Here is a 17,633-nt window from a genome sequence, read left to right as displayed (position 1 = left end):
AAGTGCTGGGATTACAGGCTTGAGCCACCGCGCCCGGCCGGCACTTCTTTTTTTAACAAATAGAGATGAGGTATCACCATGTTGCCCAGCCTGATGTCAAATTGCTCAACTCAAATGATCCTCTCACCTTGGCCTCGTGAAATGATCAAAGGCATGAGCCACCACATCCATTCCCTCTTGGTAACCCTTTAAAAATGGAAGTCTGGGGGCCAGTGGCTCACGTCTGTAATCACAGCATTTCAGGAAGCTGAAACAGGAGGGTTGTTTGAGGTCAGGAGTTCTAGACCAGTCGGAGCAACATGGCAAAACCCTGTAGCTAAAAAATAAAAATTAGCCAGGCAATGGTGGTGTGCACCTGTACTCCCAGCTACTCCAGAGGCTGAGGTGGGAGCCCAGGGAGATTGCAGCTGCAATGAGCCAAGATTCTGCCACTGCACTCCAGTCTGGATGAGAGAGTTAGACCCTGTCTCTAAATAAATAAATAAAGCAATTTTGAGGCTGGGCATAGTGGCTCATGTCTGTCATACTACCATTTTGGGAGGCCGAGGCGGGTGAACTGCTTGAGGCCAGGAGTTTGAGACCAGCCTGTCCAACACGGTAAAACCTCATCTCTACTAAAAATACAGAAATTAGCCAGGTGTGGTGGTGGGCGCCTGTAATCCCAGCTACTCGGGAGGCTGAGGCGGGAGAAATGCTTGAACCCACAAGGCGGAGGTTGCGGTGAGCCGAGATGGCGCCACTGCACTCCAGCCTGGGTGACCGAGCAAGACTGTCTCCAAAAAACAAAAAACAAACAAAAACACTCTGGGCCAAGGCAGGAGGATTGTTTGAGGCCAGGAGATCAAGACCAGCCTGGGAAACATGGTGAAACCACACATCTACAAAAAATACAAAAAAACCCACTAAAAACAAATAAAGCCAAGCATGGTGGTGTATGCCTGCAGTCCCAGCTACTTGGGAGGCAAAGCTGGGAAGATCACTCGAACCCAGGTCAGGGCTGCAGTGAGCAGTGATTGCACCACTGCACTCTAGCCTGGGTGAGACCCTGTCTCAAAAAATAAAATACATAAATAATAAAATGAAATGAAATAAAAATGGAACTCCTGAATCAAGGGCATATTTTGCCAATATTTTTCAAGAAAGACTGAAAGTGAGGTTTTTGCCTCACACTCAACAATATCGGTATTTTTTTTTTTTTGTCCTCAGCTGCTGTCAAGATTTTTCTGTATTGCTTACTCTTTCAGACTTAAATTTACCTTAAATTTAAATTTTCTTTTGGCAGACTTAAAAAAAAATACATTATAGGTATGTGCCGAGTCTTCATCGGAACTGGGTTAGTTTCTCCATTTGAGTCTTGTCACTTAACAGAGTTTCGCTTCAGTCTCCTCTGCTCCCTTTCCGGAACGTCCATCAGACTCAGGGAAGTGCTCGCGCCTCACGCTCATTTCTCACACCTTTTTCCGGAGTTCTGAGAGATTTTTCTCAAGCCACCTCAGTATTCTGCATTATCTACTCTGCTAGCTTGGTACGGAACATTCCATTTTAACAAATGTGTGTTGTAACTTTAAAAACTCTTTACAGGTCGGGTGCAGTGGCTCACACCTGTAATCCCAGCACTTTGGGAGGCCGAGGCAGGTGGATCACGAGGTCAGGAGATCGAGACCATCCTGGTTAACACAGTGAAACCTCATCTCTACTAAAAATACAAAAAAATTAGTCAGGCGTGGTGGTTGGCGCCTGTAGTTCCAGCTACTCAGGAGGCTGAGGCAGGAGAATGGCGTGAACCTGGGAGGCGGAGCTTGCAGTGAGCCGAGATCGCACCTCTGCACTCCAGCCTGGGCAACAGAGCCAGACTCCGTCTCAAAAAAAAAAAAAAAACACTCTTTACTGTTCTCAGTTTATTTTCTTTTCTCCACCTGCTCTTGTATTTGGACACCTGAATTACAGCTTCCTCTATCTCACACTATTTTGCAGGCCCTCAATGATCTTGGGGTGAATTTTTCATTTGTCTAACAACGTGTGTTTGGTCATCTTTACAGAAAGTGCATACATACATCAGTTCTTAACCCACACCTGTGTGGCTCCTTACACTGTTCACTATCAATTCCTTAAGTCTCAAATATGTGGGAAAGACCCTTCTCTAGTGTCAAGTAATCACAAAGGTTTCTTCTTACCACTGTGCTTTGGTCACTTCAATGATAAATCAGAAAACAACAACAATAAAAGCTTCCAGCGTATGGGATTACAAGACCTTAATGGTCCTGGAAAATTATACTCATTTGTCATAGGTTTTTTTTTGTTTCATTTTTGTTTTTTTGAGATTGAGTCTCGCTCTGTCTAGATTGACCGGAGAGACTGGAGTGAAGTGGCACCATCTCAGCTCACTGCAACCTCCGCCTCCCGGGTTCAAGCAAATTCTCCTGCCTCAGCCTCCCAAGTGGCTGGGGATTACAGGTGCGCACCACCACGCCTGGATAATTTTTGTATTTTCAGTAGAGACAGGGTTTCACCATGTTAGCCAGGCTGGTCTTGAACTCCGGATCTCAGGTGATCCGCCCGCCTTGGCCTCCCAAAGTCTGGGATTACAGGCGTGAGCCATCATCTTCATTCGTCATAGTTTTCTATCGCCTTTCTTGCTGTCAATTTTTACCACTATTTACACAATTATGCCTAACAACTCTCCCTTTCTTTTTAAAAAATCAAACTTCAGGCCAGGCGTGGTGGCTCACGTTTGTAATCCCAGCATTTTGGGAGGCCGAGGTGGGCGGATCACGAGATCAGGAGATGGAGACTAGGTGATCTGCCCACTTCAGCCTCCCCAAGTGTGGGGATTACAGGCGTGAGCCACCACGCCTGGCCCCTGATTTATGTTTTAACAAGTGAAGCTATAAAACAAAGGCTCATATTCTGAATTTTACAGTTTTAAGGCTGGGTGCGGTGGCTCACGCCTGTAATCCCAGCACTTTGGGAGGCCAAGACAGGCGGATCACTTGAAGTTAGGAGTTTGAGACCAGCCTTGCCAACAGGGCAAAACCCATCTCTACTAAAAGTACAAAAATCAGCTGGGTGCAGTGGCATGTACCTGTAATCCCAGCTACTCAGGAGGCTGAGGCAGGAGAATCGCTTGAACTCAGGAGGCAGAGGTTGCGGGGAGCCGAGAACGCGCCACTGCACTCCAGCCCAGGCGAGAGAGAGACTCCGTCTCAAAAAAATAAGTTTTTTTTTTTTTTGAGACGGAGTCTCGCTCTGTTGCCCGGGCTGGAGTGCAGAGCCCGGATCTCAGCTCACTGCAAGCTCCGCCTCCCGGGTTTACGCCATTCTCCTGCCTCAGCCTCCCGAGTAGCTGGGACTACAGGCGCCGCCACCTCTCCCGGCTAGATTTTTGTATTTTTTAGTAGAGACGGGGTTTCACCGTGTTAGCCAGGATGGTCTTGATCTCCTGACCTTGTGATCCGCCCATCTCGGCCTCCCAAAGTGCTGGGATTACAGGCTTGAGCCACCGCGCCCAGCCAAAAAAATAAGTAAAGTTTTAATTTTATTTTACTTATATTTTTGAGACAAAGTCTTGCCTTGTCGCTCAGGCTGGAATGCAGTGGTGATCACGGCTCACTGCAGCTTTGACTTCAGGGGCTCAAGTGATCCCCCAACCTCAGCCTGCCAAGTGCGTGGGACTGCAGGCACACCACCACGTCTGGCTAATTTTTTATATTTATTTGCTATGCTGCTTAGACTGGTTTCAAACTCCTGGTCTCAAGCAATCTGCCTGTCTCGGCCTTCCAAAGTGCTGTTATTATAGGCGTGAGCCATGGCGCTTGGTTTTGAAGTTTTTATTATAAATTCTGTATTATTGCAACCTAATTTCCATCATTATCGGGGTAAAATAGTTATAGTATTTTATTAAATAATGTCAAATCATATTTTTAGTATTTCGTACATTGCTTTCTTCTACGTATGGCATACAGAAAACATTACATTCTTAGACCATATTCTCCGTTGAACTGCTACAATGTAGAAGCAAATAAGAAGAAACTGGAAAAGAATAATCTTGTTAATTTTACAATTTATAAGGTAGGACCTTAAAATAATCCCAAATTGATAATGAGTTTCCACTTATGGGATAACATATCTAAGTTTCTTTCTTTAGGTCTCTGAGTGAATCCTAAATTGTATGATGAAAAATGTTCCCTTTTTAGTCAGATGTTTGTGCACACACTCTCTATAAAGATGCTCAGAAAAGGACACAGTGAAGAATCTTGCATCCTTTGAAACACCATTACTTCAGGATGGTAAAATAACTACTTACTTCTAGCCCTAAATATGCCTGCCACTGGCTGGGGAGAGAAGATCTCCGGTGGAATAAGTTCTTTTCTTCATCACATTTGTTGTCTTTGAGAAGAGAGTTTAGAGAACAGAATAGCTCATTGTCACTGAAGCCTACTGTGTGTCAGGCGTGTGCTCTGTGCTTTCTGTATGTTATCTAAGAGGTGTTACAAATAAAAAAACAGACTTCCAAGACTATACTGCAGTGAGGCAGTAGATACAGATAGGAATTCAGGACTTAACTTTAGCACATTTTTTTACTTATATTTACATATATTTATATACATATGCCCTCTATGTATATATGGATTATATGGACATGGCAAAAATTAAACTGTACAAAAGGATATATAGTGAAAAAGTTAAGTCACTTTCTCCTTTCCCTCAATCCTTTGCCTTAGGTGATAACTGTAACCGGTGTCTTTTATATTTTCCGAAAGATACTCTATCCTTATAGAAGCCAGACTGCTTGCCTGTCTTCCTCCATCCATATATCCATTCCACCCTCGCAAAACAGATATTAGCATACTGTTCTGCACTTTGCTTTTTCACTTGGTATATATTAAAAATACTTCCATATGCCAAGCACGGTGGCTCACGCCTGTAATCCCAGCACTTTGGGAGGCCGAGGCGGGCGAATCACGAAGTCAGGAGATTGAGACCATCCTGGCTAACACGGTGAAACTCCGTCTCTACTAAAAATATTAAAAAAATAAAATTAGCTGGGCGTGGTCGCGGGCGCCTGTAGTCCCAGCTACTCGGGAGGCTGAGGCAGGAGAATGGCGTGAACAAAGAAGGCGGAGCTTGCAGTGAGCTGAGATGGCGCCACTGCACTCCAGCCTGGGCGACAGAGGGAGACTCTGTCTCCAAAAAAAAACACCAAAATACTTCCATACAGATGATAAGTTATTTTTAACAACTGAATACTATTCATTACTTAGCCAGTCATCTACAATGGACATATAGGTTATTTCTAGGTTTTAGCTATTACAAATAATGTTGCTATGAACAACCTCTCAAAGAAGCTGTATCAATGCATAGTCACCAATAATGTAAGAAAGTGCCTGAGCTTCACCTACCCAATTACATTAACAAACTTTTTCATCTTTGATAGGTGAAAAATGGTAGTATAGTTATAATTTGCAATTGTTATTATTGTGAAGGTGAACAGCTTTTCTTGTTTTTAAAAGCCATTTGTATTTCCGCTCTCTTTTTGATATGTAGTTCTTTACGTATTAAGAAAGTTCAGTTCTTGTCATATATTGCAAATATTCAAAAATTTTTATCTTTTGATCTTTATGTTATTTTTTCATGTCAAAAATTTAAATTTTTATGAAATCAAACCTTTTTTCTCTAGGTTTCTGTGACATGGCATAAAAAATCCTTTTTCATTCTGTTGATTACAAAAAATTTTCTGCATTGTTTTCTTATATAATTTTATGGTTTCATTTATTTTATGTTTAGATTATTGCCCAACCGGGACTTTATTACAGTACAAAGAATGAGGTAGGCCAGGCGCGTTGGCTCACACCTATAATCCCAGCACTTTGGGAGGGAAGCAGGCAGATCACTTGAAGTCAGGAGTTCAAGACCAGCCTGGCCAACATGGGAAAACCCCATCTCTACTAAAAATACAACAACTAGCTGGGTGTGGTGGTGCACACCTGTAATCCCAACTACTTAGGAGGCTGAGGCAGGAGAATCGCTTGAACTCAAGAGGCAGGGGTTGCAGTTAGCCAAGATCATGCCATAGCATCCCAGCCTGGGCCACAGAGCAAGACTCTGTCTCAAAACAAACAAACAAAAACAAACAAACAAAAAACCACAAAAAAAAAAAAAAATAGAACAGAAGCAGTTCCCACTGTTACGAAGTCACTCCAAATTTCTAGGGCTACCCTGACGTACCAGGTCCTTTACTGGGACTAGAGGCGTACAAACTCTAGGAATCCTGTAGCCTTAGCTCAAACCACAGGAACAATTCCTGTGTACTATAAAGCAAACTGTAATGAGAAATTGATAGCTTTCAGAGTATAAAACTGTTCAAATATAGTGAAAGAAGAAATAAAACAATTCAGTATCAGATTTTCCTTAGGGGAATTAAAGCAGTTTGAAATAAGGTTATAAATGATCAGTGACATGAACCAAATGAAACTGATAGAGCAAATGGCATATTAAATCAGATGTCCTGGATTTGAAAAGTTATTCATTGTATTCCCTTCCTCCATTCCTTTCGTTTGGAAAGTATCCAACCTTGAACCAGTTTGTTTGTTTGTTTGTTTTGAGACAAACAGTGCTGGGATTACAGGTGTGACCCACCAGCCTGGCCCCTGGAATCGGTTTCTTGACCACAATTTCTTATCCTGGGGATCACCAGGTGGGCCTATGAACCTACTAACATCACATGCTGAGTCTGGGGGGACTGTATTTGTGTGGACATTTCCTCTCATGAACATGTTTCATTTTATATGTGTCTAAAGGCATCTATGATCTTTAAAAGCAAGGATTTCACTCTTAAGTCAAAACAACTTCTTGAACCATTAGTACTACTGTACCATATATAGACCATTAAATCGGCACTATGTTTAAATACATTTAAAATGGCATTACATTCATTTTTAAAAGCTATTTCACACAATGGCACTGTAAGGCAATGTTATTCCAGTTAAGAATATAACAGGCTGGGCCGGGCGCGGTGGCTCACGCCTGTAATCCCAGTACTTTGGGAAGCCAAGGTGGGCAGACAATGAAGTCGGGAGATTAAGACCATCCTGGCTAACACGGTGAAACTCCGTCTCTACTAAAAATACAAAAATGTTAGCCGGGCGTGGTGGCGGGTCCCTGTAGTCCCAGCTACTCAGGAGGCTGAGGCAGGAGAATGGTGGGAACCCGGGAGGCGGAGCTTGCAGTGAGGCAAGATCGCGCCACTGCACTCCAGCCTGGGGGACAGAGGGAGACTCTGTCTCAAAAAAAAAAAAAAAAAAAAAGAAGAATATAGCAGGCTGGATGCCATGGCTCACGCCTGTAATCCCAGCACTCTGGGAGGCCAGGGTGGGTGGATTACCTGAGGTCAGGAGTTCAAGACTGGCCCAGCCAATACAGTGAAACCCCATCTCTACTAAAAACACAAAAATTAGACGGGCGTGGTGGCAGATGCCTGTAGTCTCAGCTACTTGGGAGGCTGAGGCAGGAGAATCGCTTGAACCAGGGAGGTGAAGTTGCAGTGAGCCAAGATCGTGCCACTGCACTCCAGTCTGGGTGACAGAGTAAGACTCCGTGTCTCAATAAAAAAAAAAAAAAAAGAATGTAACAGAAAAGTTTAGTTTTCTTCTACTCAGGAGAGTCAGAGCTTATATTCTTTAAAGTTAGTCTGTGGAACTGTATCTCTTCCTCAGTTATCATCTGTTATGTCTTAAAGTTTATATGTTAAACTGATTTAGGATTTAGTATATGGCTAATCACTCTTATCCAAAGTAAGGTTGGTATTATTAAAAGTTCCAGTTTGTTAGTTGGTTTAAATATCCTCTGACTCTCAACAGCTTTCCATTAAGAAAAAACTACCTTAATGGGGTATTAAGTTAAGGAATAGAAAGTAGAGAATTTAGATGAGGATTTCCAAGGGAAACAAATCATACATAACGTTTATTTGAGACAGTGAAGAGCACACTTATGTTAATTTGAACTTTGCATACCCAGACCTTATCTGTCCATCTCTCTGGTTTACCCAGACTATTTTGAGGACCAAAGCAAAGAAAGGGAGAAGAGAGTGGGCAGGTAAGAGGACAAAGACAAGGCAGCTAAAAGAACATGAGGAGACTGAGAGAGCTATAATGGTTCTCCAACTGGGAATCAGGAATCCTCTGCAGAGTAACAATCTGGAAAAAGTAAAAAGGGCTTTTAAGATTCTGGTTGGCCAAGCACTGTGGCTCCCCAGCACTACGGGAGGGTGAGGCGGGAGGATCGCTTTAGCCCAGGAGTTCGAGACCAGTCTGGACAACATGATGAGAACCCGTCTCTACAAAACATAAAAAATTAGCCAAGCATGGTGGCGTGCATCTGTGCAGTGAGCCACGATCTCATCACTGCATGCCAATCTGGGTGACAGAGTGAGACCCCTTTTCAAAAAAAAAAAAAAAAAAAAAAGATTCTGGTTAAAATCAAGAAATCAAAAAAGAGGCAACTAGAAAAGCTAGGGGACAAATGCAACTATCTGGATTTCTGTAATTATAGATATCGGTAATCTATAAAACACATGTCAAAGGCAAAACAATATGATTTCCAGGTATACATTCCCCATTGGGGCACCCTTCCCAAGGCTGCTTTCCCTTCAAGCAGTGGTCTTTACCTTTTGAGGGATCACAGACATATCCACTAAGAAACTGACAAAAGCTAAGGAATCACCTAGAAACGAAATACCTGTGAACACACGTACATAAAATTTAGCAGTTTCAGGAGATTTGAAAATACCTTTCAAGTCTGATCCTGGATCCCAGACACTGTTTTAAAGGCCTCAAGTCCCAAAACGACCCTACCTATTATAACACATCCACTCCCTCCTGGCCATCAAAATTAAGATGATTCCCTCTGTGCCACTGATCTCAAATAGATTACACGAAGAAAGCACTATAGGTAGTCACACGGGTAAATTAGGACAGTGCTGAAATGAGAATCAGAAGGACTGGATTTGAGTCCCAGTTATGTTACTAGCAGATATTGTAAATCAGGTAAGTCACAACAGTGTTAGCTCAGTATTTCCTCAGCCATAAATGAGGGGTTTGGAATAAACTAAGGTGCTGACATTTTAAAAGGAAGCAGCTTTCCTGTGTTTACTGAATATTTACCAGGAATCTAACATGTTTCAGGTCCCACAGGTAGGTGGTGGGAAAACAAAGAAGACGACCACCCTCAAGGAGCTCCACAGAGAAGTAGACAGCTACAAAACAATGCGGTTCATATTCTAATAAAAGAATATAGTGAACTAAGAAGCGAGAGAAGAAGAAGTCTTCTCTTGCCCGAGAAGACTAGAGTCTAGTCTTGACGATGTTTCCCAAATAGATACGGTAGGCATGGAGTATATCCAACATATGAAGATTCCAAGGTGTAAGACAGCAGCCAATCTTCAAGGCAATTCAGAGTTTGTGCAACCATGTAAAAGCACTGAGATCAGACAGCAGGCAGGAGAATGTGTAACTAGTAGGCAAGGGAAGTGTTTTAGAATAAGACAGCTTTGGCCGGGCGTGGTGGCTCAAGCCTGTAATCCCAGCACTTTGGGAGGCCGAGGCGGTTGGATCACGAGGTCAGGAGATCGAGACCATCCTGGCTAACACAGTGAAACCCCGTCTCTACTAAAAAAATACAAAAAACTAGACGGGCGAGGTGGCGGGCGCCTGTAGTCCCAGCTACTCGGGAGGCTGAGGCAGGAGAATGGCGTAAACCCGGGAGGCGGAGCTTGCAGTGAGCTGAGATCCGGCCACTGCACTCCAGCCTGGGCAAAAAAGCCGGACCCCGGTCCAAAAAAAAAAAAAAAAAAAGAATAAGACAGCTTTGATTCACCTGCCTAACTGGCTGCCCCACTGTAAGTATGAGAAGAACAGTGTGCACCTGACATCTGACTTCTAAAAATTAGCTGACTCACAAATGGTAAAAACTGTTCTCTAACAATATTTGAACTACAAATTTCTAATAAAGAAAAATGGCGGCCGGGCACGGGGGCTCACGCCTGTAATCCCAGCACTTTGGGAGGCCAAGGCGGGTGGATCACAAGGTCAGGAGATGGAGACCATCCTGGCTAACACAGTGAAACCCCGTCTCGACTAAAAATACAAAAAATTAGCCGGGCGTGGTGGTGGGCGCCTGTAGTCCCAGCTACTCGGGAGGCCGAGGCAGGAGAATTGCTTGAACCTGGGAGGCAGAGCTTGCAGTGAGCCGAGATGGCGCCACTGAACTCCAGCCTGGACAACAGAGCAAGACTCTGTCTCAAAAAAAAAAAAAAAAGGAAAGAAAAAAGAAAAATGGCCAGGCACAGAGGCTCATGCTTGTAATCCTAAGACTTTGGAAGGCTGAGGTGGATGGATTCCTTGAACTCAGGAGCTCAAGACCAGCCTGGTCAAGATGGTTAAATCCTGTCTCTACAAAAAAAAAAAAAAAAAATTAGCCGGGCCCAGCGATGTGGGGGGCTGAGGCAGGAGGATGTCTTAAGCCCAAGAGGTTGAGACTGCAGTTAGCTGAGATCATGCCACTGCACTACAGACTGGGTGACAAAGTGAGACCCAGTCTCAAAAAGAAAAGAAAGAAAGAAAAAGAAAAATGTGGCAGGGCATGGTGGCTCACACATGTAATCCCAGCACTTTGGGAGGCCGAGGCGGGTGGCCCACCTGAGGTCAGGCGTTCAAGACCAGCCTGACAAACATGGTGAAACTGCGTCTCTACTAAAAATACAAAAATTAGCCGGACTTGGTGGCAGGCACCTGTAATCCCAGCTACTTGCGAGGCCGAGGCAGGAGAATTGCTTGAACCTGGGGGGCGGAGGTTGCAGTGAGCCAAGATCGCGCTACTGCACTCCAGCCTGGGTGACAGAGTGAGACTCGGTTGCAAAAAAAAAGAAAAATGAAGTCAGTCAGGAGTTCCACTGTTTATAAACCCTGATTAATCAACCAAATTCCAAGAGGCTGAGGTGAGAGGCTCACCTGAGCCCAGGCATTTGAGGTTGCAGTGAGCTATGATCGCACCACTGCACTGGCACTCCAGACTGGGCAAGAGTGAGAACCCATCTTTAAAAAAGAAAGGAATTTAAAAATAAATAAACTCTTTGAGTCATCACTTCTTAGAAACATCCCATAACACAGCTTTTGCGATTCCCCAGTTTTACTCTTTTCCTCAGTAGGCACAAAGACTCCATTCCTTCTCTCTGCCTTTCTCAAAGGTCAGCCTGGTGCAGACACCAATCAGTAGTGACGAAAAGAAAAGCCAAAAAGGGATCATGAACATTAATCAAAAAGTCAGAATTAACCTCATACAATGAGACCAAATTAAACTTTTTCAATTGCACCCTTTGTTTTGTTGTTCTTGTTTTACAGACAGGGTCTCACTCTGTCACCTAGTCTGTACTGCAGTGGCACAATTATGGCTCCCTGCAGCCCTAACCTCCTGACCCCAAGGGATCCTCCCACCTCAGCCTCCCAAAGTACTGGGATTACAGGGATGAGCCACCGCCTGGCCAGCACTCTTTCACGATCAATTCTTCCACCTGTTGCTCTTGGTCCCACTGACTCTTGCTTTCCAAGATTTCTGGCTCCAACAATCATCCCTTCTATTTCAACCTCCACCTCTCTCTTTAGGTTCATCCCTGCAATCACATAAATATATCAAGTTGCCCTTTCCTTGTAAAAAGTCATTCATTCAGCACATATTTTCAAGTGCTTACTAAGCATCTGGTGCTGTGCAAAGCACTGGCACTGCCTTCACAAAGCTCTGAAGAGGTAGTAAAAAATATAAATTCAGATTAACAGTCTGTTCTGCTCCAACCTAAGAATTCATTTCTAAGAAACCTCCTATTATCAAAGTCATGAAATAAAAGATACTGTTCAACAGGAGCAAAAAGGAGTAAGGGACCAGAGTTTCAGACTCAAAATACTAAATTCATTTCTCCTGCAAGAATTTCAGCAAGGTATCAAGTTCCCCTACTACTAAGTCCGGCTTTTAGTTGTATCCAGTTTTTGCTCAAGAGCAAAGCCTTTCTTTTCCCAGCTTCATTAGCATTACCAAAAAAAGCACAACTCTTCAAAAACATCATCAGAAACATCACCCACTGTTGTGCTAAACAAAGCAGAAAGCCACCTTAAACACTTTTTTCCTACTCAAGCTGTGTTACTTTAAAGATAGTGGTTTGCTTCATGCAAATTGTGTTCCCGAAATCATTTGCTGCTGTATGACATCCAATTCCCGCTACGAAAGGGGAAGTCTTGGGATGCTAGAGAAGTACGCAACCGGGGCTCATACCCAGCACGGGCAGGTCAAGAAGGCCTGCCAAGGAAGTGAGACTTCAGGGATGAGTAGGAGGTAGTTTAAGCAAGAAAGGAAAGAGAAGGGGGGAAAACTGTGCCAAGGCAGAGAGAACGACATTTACAAACGCCCTAAGGGGAGAATGGACACACACACTTCCAAGAATACAGCACAGTGGAAAAGAGGGAGGAAAGCAACAGGGAAATCAAGCGAGATGCAGGCCGTGAGGTCTTGTGAGCTGGAGGAAGGGCTGAATTTACACTGTGAGCAACGGGAAGCTGTTAAAGCGTTTAAGTGAGAAGTCACACCATTTTGCTTCATTTTAGCTGTCTGTCCCCACTTCTTCAAGTTGGGTTTCTAAAGAGCAGTGTACACTTGGTGGTTTGCATTTCTTCCTACCCTCTCTCCTGAACTCCTCGTATCTGTCTTGTGTAGTCTGCTGATACGACTCCCTTTAAGGTATCTGTTAATCTAGCTGCTTGATGTAATGGCCATCTCAGGCTGGCCCTTACCTGTCAGGCGGCCCTGCTCACCCTCAACTCCCTCCACTGCTTTCCTCCCCACTTCTGCGGCTGTTCCTCGCCAGTCTTTTTTGCAAACTCCTCTTTCTTTACCCATCCTTTTACATGTTGTCAAGATTCTGTCCTTGGCCTTTGGTATTTCCAAACGCTCTGTATCTTCCCTGGATGATCTCATCAATGTCTCAAGACCTCAAATGTCACCCATGTGTTCATGATTTCCAAAATCACATTTACTCAGACCTCTCTCCCGAACTCCAAACTTATACATTCAACTAGCTTAATTTCAGTGTCTCGCAGGTACCTCAAATTGAATCAAACAGTTTCAAAACCAAACTTGCACATAACATATACCCCTTTACCATTTCATTTCAAATTTCTTATCTCCCCTCCATCCCTCCTGCCACTGCCTAAGTGCAGGAGCTCATCATTTCTGTTCAGGTTTACTCCAACCGACTACTGCCCTGTGCCGCGTGCCTACACTTTCCCCATCCAGCCCGCTAGCAGTCAGAACGATTTTGCTAACAAGTAAATATGATCAGCCGGGAGCGGTGGCTCACACCTGTAATCCCAGCACTTTGAGAGGCCGAGGCAGTGGGATCACCTGAGGTCAGGAGTTCGAGACCAGCCTGGCCAACATGGCAAAACCCTGTCTCTACTAAAAGTACAAAAAAATCAGCCGGGCATGGTGGTGTGTGCCTGTAATTTCAACTATGCAGGAGGCTGAGGCAAGTGAATCACCTGAACCCGAGAAGCAGAGGTTGCAGTGAGCTGACATCGCACCAGCCTCGGCGACAGAGCGGGACTCTGTCAAAAAAAAAAAAAAAAAAAAGCCGTTAATATGATCATGGTATTTCCAGGCTTACGATTCCACAGTCAGTTCCCATTAACCAGCTCAAATTCCTTAGTCTGATCTACAAGGGCCTTCTAGGCTCTGCCTTATTCTCCAGCATCTCAACTTCACACCAGTCTCCAAGCTAAACTGTGGGTGGTTCTCTCAGCATTCCTTCAGTGCCTTTGTGCACTCCCTCCTTGCTGGAACACTAATTCCCTTTACCTCCCTTGTCCTCTTCCCCTGGCCAATGTCTTTCAAGACTTAGGTGAAGTCCTCCCTCCCCCCAGAAGCTTCACCAGAACTCCCATGTGAACCCCTTTTTTGGAAACACAGGACTCCTAGGTACACAACTCCACAACACCCTGTGCTTCAGGCTAGCTTTACATGTATCACTTGACCGTTTTCATCTGCTTACCTATTTACAGGGCTGCATCCTGAAAAACTGGGACTCTTGTCTTTTAACTAGAATTCTCTGTGTCTAACACTAGCACGTAACAAGCATGTTATGAACTAATGAAGGAAAATATGGAACTACGATGAGGCCCCAAAAGAATAAGCCCTAGAGTGTGAGCACCTCGAGGGCAGGAACCTTGTCAGGAGCATTCTCTGCTGAATCCCCACGGCCAGGAGCAAAAGTTGCAACTCCACTGGGGGTCCGGGCATATTTGTGGAATGGCTGAATGGATGTTCTAACTCTAAGGCCACAGGAAAACACACAGTCCAAACTTCCTGACTTGCTTTCCATTACTAACTTTCTTGATTTGTGACCTACTTTTACTGTAACACCAGTGTGCATGGTCATGGTTTCATGACCAAACGAATGGTCTTGTTTTCCACTAGGAAAAAATAATAATATGAGTATTGACCAACCAATTAAACTACAGGATTCCTCAGTAAGAATCTATAGGATTTCCTGATCTCTTTGAAAATGGATGTGAAATACTCCAGTGGATGAGAGTAACTTTATTTTTCTGGAAAGAGGAATCACAATTCTTATTGAATTTTCAAGGATATTAATGATACTAAAGAAGATCAAATTTCTTAAACCAAAATGTTAAGCTGAATAAAGTTACATTCACTTTTCTCTTTTCAAATCTATTTCGATATATATAACCTAACCCTCAGATACAGCAGCTTCTGCTAAAACAAATGTAACTGGAGAAGATACAGCTGGCAGGCTCTCTTTCACATTAAGATTCCTACTAGAATTAGCGTTTCAGATTGTCTATAATTGGAAGAGTCCTTAACAGCATTTCTTTAAAACTTGGAGCCCTATTCTAACAAACTCTGTATCATGGGAATCAGGATATTTATACTTCCCACTAAAGTGTTCAAGAAGAAGACGTTACTTTCTGAACACATTTTTCACTGTCATCTAATTAAATGGAAAGGGGAAAAACCCAGGATCATCCACATTTACAGGAAAGCCCGTCTTTTCTTTTACTTTACACACAGAGAAGCAAACATCAGAAGCAGCATTAACTTAACCGTCACCAAATTCAATCTGGGGAATACGGCGAGGATTAAACGAAGGAGAAAGCAATTAAATCATTTTAAAAGAAAGTTTTGTTTGAATTAAAAGGTAGTCTAGTTGACACACAAAAGCGAATCACAGGTGTTTATACTACACATTGCATCTACGTGAGCTGAACAGGCACGATTAGGGCGACAGGCGTCGGAACAGGGTGCCCCAGGGGAGGGGACAGGGCACTATCTCAGGGCAAGAAAAGGTTGTTTTGATTTGAGGGGGGCTTGCAAGGGGGGATTCATTTGTGACACTCGTTTGGGAGCACACATGAGATCTTCGTTTCACTGCAGGGAAAGCATACCTCAGTAAGGAAAACTATAAAGAGAATGACACGCTATCACTGGACGAACACAAGCAGAGCCTCTCTCGTTCCGGGAAGATTCTGCGGGGGAAGACCCCACGCGGGGCGCCGCTGGGCTACGGGGGAATGTGAAGACGGAGGGTGCCGGGAGCGCCGCCCTCGCCCGAGGCCACGAGCCACCCCCAACCACCGCGGCTCCGCCAGGAGAGCGGGCTTCGCCTCGCGGAGGGCTGCGGCGGCCCGCCCGGCGCCCACGGCGGCCTGCTCCGACAGGTCCTGCGCGAGCGCCAGCTGGACCCGGACGCCGCGGCCCCGCTCGCCCGCCCCCGCCTTCGCCGCTCCCGGGGACGCCGGCTGCCTGCCCGGCCACAAAACACCTGGCCAGAGAAGAACCACGAGCTGTCCGCGAGCAGGAACCACGCACAGCGGCGTGGGAGCGACGGCGAGGCTGCGGGGTCCGGCGGCCCCACAGAGTCACCAAGGACCCCGACCCCGGCCGCTCCACGCCCGTGGCGTATCCACGCGCTCCCCTAGAAGGCGCTTTGGCGCCGCCCTCCAGAACCAACTGCGCTTGCGCTAACCAAGAGGCTGCTCAACCCAAGCATGCCTTTTTTTTGCCCCAAAGGGCGCAAGAGAGCGGTCAGCGCAGGCGCGCCCCTGACGCGGCCCGCGCCGCCACTTCCGCCCCGAGCGAGAGGCGAGAGGCGAGAGGCGGGGGAGGCGGGAGGGAGCCTGCGGGCAAGGCACGAGCCCGGGTCTCGGAGGAGGTCGGCGACCGCCGCGCGGGTCCGCGACTCACCAAGTACAGCGACTGCCAGCGACGCTGAGTATCCAACTCCTCGAACTCCCGCTCGATGGTGGTGGGCATGGCGGCGGGAGCGAGCTGGCGCGAGCGGGCTGGCGCGAGCAGAGCCTGCGCCGGCGGAGAGGCTCAGGCCCCGCACGATCCGGGGAGAGCGCTGGCGCTGCGGCGCATGCGCGCTGCGCGCCGCGCCCCGCCCCCACGCCAAGCCCGGCCGGGCGTGGGGAAAGTACCTGGAGCGTCGGACGTCAGCGCGCAGACTCGGCGCCCGAGCGCCGCGCGGAGTCGGCGGCGGGGCGGGGCGGGGCGCTCGGGGGCGGGGCTCGGGGCGCCCAGGTGGGAGGGGGCGGGGCCAGGGGACCACCCGCGGCCGTGGTCGCGGCGCGCAGCACGAGGTGGCAGCCTCTTGGGCTGGCTTTTTCCGACACGAGGGAGGCGGTGGTGTGGGTAGCGGGGTTACTGGAACAGGACCCCCTGAGGAAGTCCCCAGAGAAGTCGCCGGCACGCTCCGCCTTCTTGCTTTCCCATTTCTCGTTTTCTTCTCAGCCTTCGTATTTTTTTAAAGTGCGGTATTTGAATTTCATTTTAAACATCTTCTAGGTCAGTTTAGCGGCCTGTGACCAACTTGGGAACAGATTCCTCATTCTTTTCTGCCCTGGTGTCAGCTCCTGTAAGCCTGCAGATTTTATGCCAAATAAACCGCTGGAGCAAAAGGAAAGGCAGCCTGTCCCGGAATGTGGGAGAATACACGTTGTTAAGAAAACGTTCTACAACTTACGAATTAGAGTTAACTGTAAAAAAGAGCACGTCCTCTTTTACCAAACAAACGTACTAGTTAGGGAAGTCATCTTGCTCCAGATTTAAGATAGCTCTTTTTTAGTGCTTGTAATATTCTCCTATATAATCTTCATAAGAAACGTGAAGGGTTAGGAGAGGTTTAGCCGTGCTATCCAGTATTGGCATTTAAATTTTAAATATTAATTCAGTTCCTCAGTGGCACCAGCCACATTTCAGGTGTGGTATAACCATGTATGGCTAGTGGCTGCTACGTGACAAAGTACATATGTAGAACGTTTCTATCATCAAAGACAGTTCTTTTGGACAGAGCCGGCTAAGAGGACTAAAATACTTGGGGCAGAAAAATGTCCTTAATCACATAAAAGAATGAAAACCCTAGCCAGAAGGTTAAAAAAAGAAAGTTGGCTACGGTTGATTAAAGGCGTGGTATCTCACAGAATATCCTGTAACCGTTCGCATTAGTCTGCTCATCAGATTGCTTTCCAACCAAAGAATACTGTGTTCTACCCAGGGAGAGCAAGTCTCCCACCTAA

General features: G+C 45.8%; 1 protein-coding gene across 9 annotated transcripts in view; it reads right to left on the bottom strand.

The window, feature by feature from the left end:
- The window catches only part of PTPN2 (protein tyrosine phosphatase non-receptor type 2), a 97,624-nt gene extending 81,043 nt beyond the window's left edge, over nucleotides 1-16,581 (bottom strand). For 3 of the 9 annotated variants that reach the window (XM_031658668.1, XM_031658667.1, XM_021929917.2), the window contains exon 1: nucleotides 16,300-16,581. In XM_031658668.1, coding sequence (XP_031514528.1) covers nucleotides 16,300-16,368 — 69 coding nt within the window. In that variant the 5' untranslated portion in view covers nucleotides 16,369-16,581. Of the gene's footprint in view, nucleotides 1-15,500; nucleotides 15,782-16,299 lie in introns of those variants that run through there. The other 6 variants (XM_031658669.1, XM_031658671.1, XM_031658672.1 and 3 more) reach the window with 5 other exon arrangements.
- Between the last annotated feature and the right edge of the window lie 1,052 nt (nucleotides 16,582-17,633).

The sequence above is a fragment of the Papio anubis genome, chromosome 19 (genome assembly GCF_008728515.1).
Source record: "Papio anubis isolate 15944 chromosome 19, Panubis1.0, whole genome shotgun sequence".
In the NCBI taxonomy this organism is placed as follows: Eukaryota; Metazoa; Chordata; class Mammalia; order Primates; family Cercopithecidae; genus Papio; species Papio anubis.
This window is presented reverse-complemented; position numbering and strand designations above follow the sequence as displayed.